Here is a 3,198-nt window from a genome sequence, read left to right on the forward strand (position 1 = left end):
TAATAATAATAATAATAATAATAATAATAATAATAATAATAATAATAATAATAATAATAATAATAATAATAATAATAATAATAATAATAATAATAATAATAATAATAGTAGTACTAGTTGTTGTTGTTGTTGCAGTAATAGCAGTAGTAGCAGTAGTAATAGTAGTAAGCCCGTCTTTCTATTAGTCAATGTGAACAATGAGCATTGAAATAAGAAATGGTTCCCGGAAACGAAGTGGTAGTAGCAAGTAAAATATATTGAGGATATGGAGAGGATGAGGATAATACGGCAAGATGGGTTGAATTAACGGATAGGATTGAATGTCAGAGAGAGGGACAGACAAACTTTAGGAATAAAATTATATGTTTGATTAAATTAAATCAATTTTCTTCCCTTTCCTCAGTGAGTAGTAGCTCCAGCTCGAATCCAAGCACACTTCATATATAGCTATTGCTAATTAATCGTGGCACCGCAGTTGCGCTTATTACACCTTTTTTTCCCTCAATCGTCCTCTTTCCCTTCTTTTGGTATAGTTTCAAATGAATTGGAAAATTGATATAGAAGACTGGAAAACAGAGAATGTTATTCTCATAACGGTTATTTTGAAAATGGCATGCCTAGATAAAGGAATAAATTGGTTGTGGATTAATTCAATAAATGGGTATTATGACGGTGATGAGTTTTTAATCATCGAGCTTTCATACAAATTTTGTCTGCAAGCTTCCTCATTAACTTTAGGCTTAATTGCCTCATACTTACTTCATCTCTGACGATATGTTCAGCATTATCCTTCACTTTAATTAAGGGATGAAAGAAAGAGGGAAAGACCTTAATATTATATCTATCTTCTAGTCATATGTTGAAAGTGATAGTTAAAGTGACAATATTATGAAATAAAATGATTAAGACATTTCTTTAATACTGGCCTGCCCTTCGAGTTAAGAATAGAGGGACTTGATTTGATTAATATGCGGATGCGAATAATTTGTCATAGAGAACTTGAAGGATTGAAATTTTTACCTTTGAAAAAAAGGTTACAATTCTTGGTAAAATCATTCAGTTTTATCAATGTATTCAATCGGTACATAATTTTGGGGAGCAAGACAATTTCCATTTCCAAGGTAAAAAAATTGCTAATGAAAACAATCGCACCATTGCTTACGATTTACATGGTATTCGTCGGTTAACATGCTCCACATCAGTCCTGTTTTTACCCAAACATTGCTCATGGACGATCGGAAAATGTACTACAGTATCCGGCACAATCACTGCTTTTTTGTTTTCGGTTTATCTTTAGATGTGCCACACGAATAATGTCTAACTACATTTCATTCCTTCTTCGCATACTTTATTCGACATGCAAACTCCGACACAATTATAAATGTGAAAAAGGTAAAAACCCGGGTAATAACTCCTTGTCTCCTAGCAACCGCTAAAGTGAAACCTTTGGAGAAAATGATGCATTCAATTTGGTGTTGCGGAATCTGCACAAATCACACAACTTATGTCAAATATCATAAGGTGGTTACAGTTAAAATTAATTTCAAACCGAAAATTATTACTGTTAGGCTAGATAAATGCACGAACAGCATGCTCTAATACCGATAGAACAGGAGACTTAAAAGTTTTGAAGGCTTATTCCGAGAAATCTACAAAGTTTGTGATTTACTCTAGTGAAAAGAAACTACAAAGTTAATATGTAATTTTATCCTGCAGCAAAAATGCGTAACTTTGATGTTGCAGCGCAACGAAAAAAAAAATGAAAACAACAATTAAACCATAATAACCATAATTTATTGTTAAATAAGTATCAAAAGTAAATTTTTACAAGTATAACTGCAAAGTTTGAAAGAAGAGGAAACAACGAGTACGTCAGTAAAACACAACAATACCTAGATTTTATGAAAGTGGTATAACTCGGAAATAGAATGTAACAGCGTAATCTATATTAACAAGGAATGATTTATAACTGCCAAGATATTTGCGCATTCGATTAATTGATAATTGCATCTATCCTATGTAATCCCAGTAAACATTAAAACACCTATTTCCTCCATAAAGATAAAGGAAAACTATAGTAAGATGCTTATTTTCTTAAAAGTACTTCTCAAAAGAATTCAGTATGGATCACGGATTATAAACAACATGTACAAATACGATTAGTCTAAATACCACATACTCAGCAAAATTGCAGGAAAGGAATAATGAAGAAAAGAAAACATGTACTGTCCCTTTCAAGAGTGGAAAGGTTTGAAGGAAGCATAACTATCGGTGGGTTCATCTTGATATCAGAAAGGTTAGTAATATCGCAAACATATCGTGAAAAAGTTTCAAGACCCATAAATCCCGTGAAATTTGCCCGAAATATTATATTCGCCGAGATGTGGTGGAACAAACACCGAATGAGGTAAAAATCTTCTTTAAAAAATTATTATGAAATATGGAAGAAAAAGACTGATGATTCCCAAGCATGAATCTCTTTCAGACAATTATCTGATTTCTCTGATATGTCGGAAGCATATATTTACAATTTCTGTGATTCGGACGAATGGCTTTTTCACAATTATACAATATGTCGGCAACATTATTAAAATAACAAAGTCTAAGATTAAACCAAATAAAAAACTGTAATTAAAAAATTATGATTAAACATTTAATGCTATCCAAAACACGAAAAAAAATGCATAAAATCTATATAAAAAAAGACTTAATTACAAATGTTGAAAACAGAGGGATCAATAGGTTTTTTTTACCCGTGAATCAAATAAAATTAAACTAAAAGAAAAAATAGCTAGACTGGAAGAAAATTATGAAATATGATCGTGGCATGGAATAAAATATACGGTATGCATAAAGAGGAAAAACGATTCCATGGAATTTCTAAAAAAAGTTTTATCCACGGGAAACAAAAAAATTATAGATTACGTAACTAAGAAGTTATTGCAAGGCAAATATGCTTGGTATCGAAAAGCTCTACATCGTTTAAATAACACTACTGTTATGGGACACTAACTACAGTGCCGTCTTAAAGATTATCGTAAGACTAGCAGCATTACATCTTGCACTTAAACTTTAGCTACACAGATAACACCAAAATTCGTAGAAATGAAATTATATCTCTGGTAGTCCTAGTTATTTTTAATGAAAGATTTCCCTTTTATGCCACTTCTTTTCTTCTTCTTTCCCTACGTGAATTTA

General features: G+C 31.4%; 1 protein-coding gene across 1 annotated transcript; it reads left to right on the top strand.

Annotated features, from left to right (window-relative positions):
- Positions 1-2,204: 2,204 nt before the first annotated feature.
- LOAG_13935 (hypothetical protein) lies at positions 2,205-2,591 on the top strand (the record flags this gene model as incomplete). Its single annotated transcript, XM_003149439.1, has 2 exons — positions 2,205-2,407; positions 2,486-2,591. The coding sequence occupies 2 exons, from the start codon at positions 2,205-2,207 to the stop codon at positions 2,589-2,591; spliced, it is 309 nt and encodes a 102-aa protein (XP_003149487.1).
- Between the last annotated feature and the right edge of the window lie 607 nt (positions 2,592-3,198).

Source organism: Loa loa, assembly GCF_000183805.2.
Source record: "Loa loa unplaced genomic scaffold supercont3.227, whole genome shotgun sequence".
Taxonomy (NCBI): domain Eukaryota; kingdom Metazoa; phylum Nematoda; class Chromadorea; order Rhabditida; family Onchocercidae; genus Loa; species Loa loa.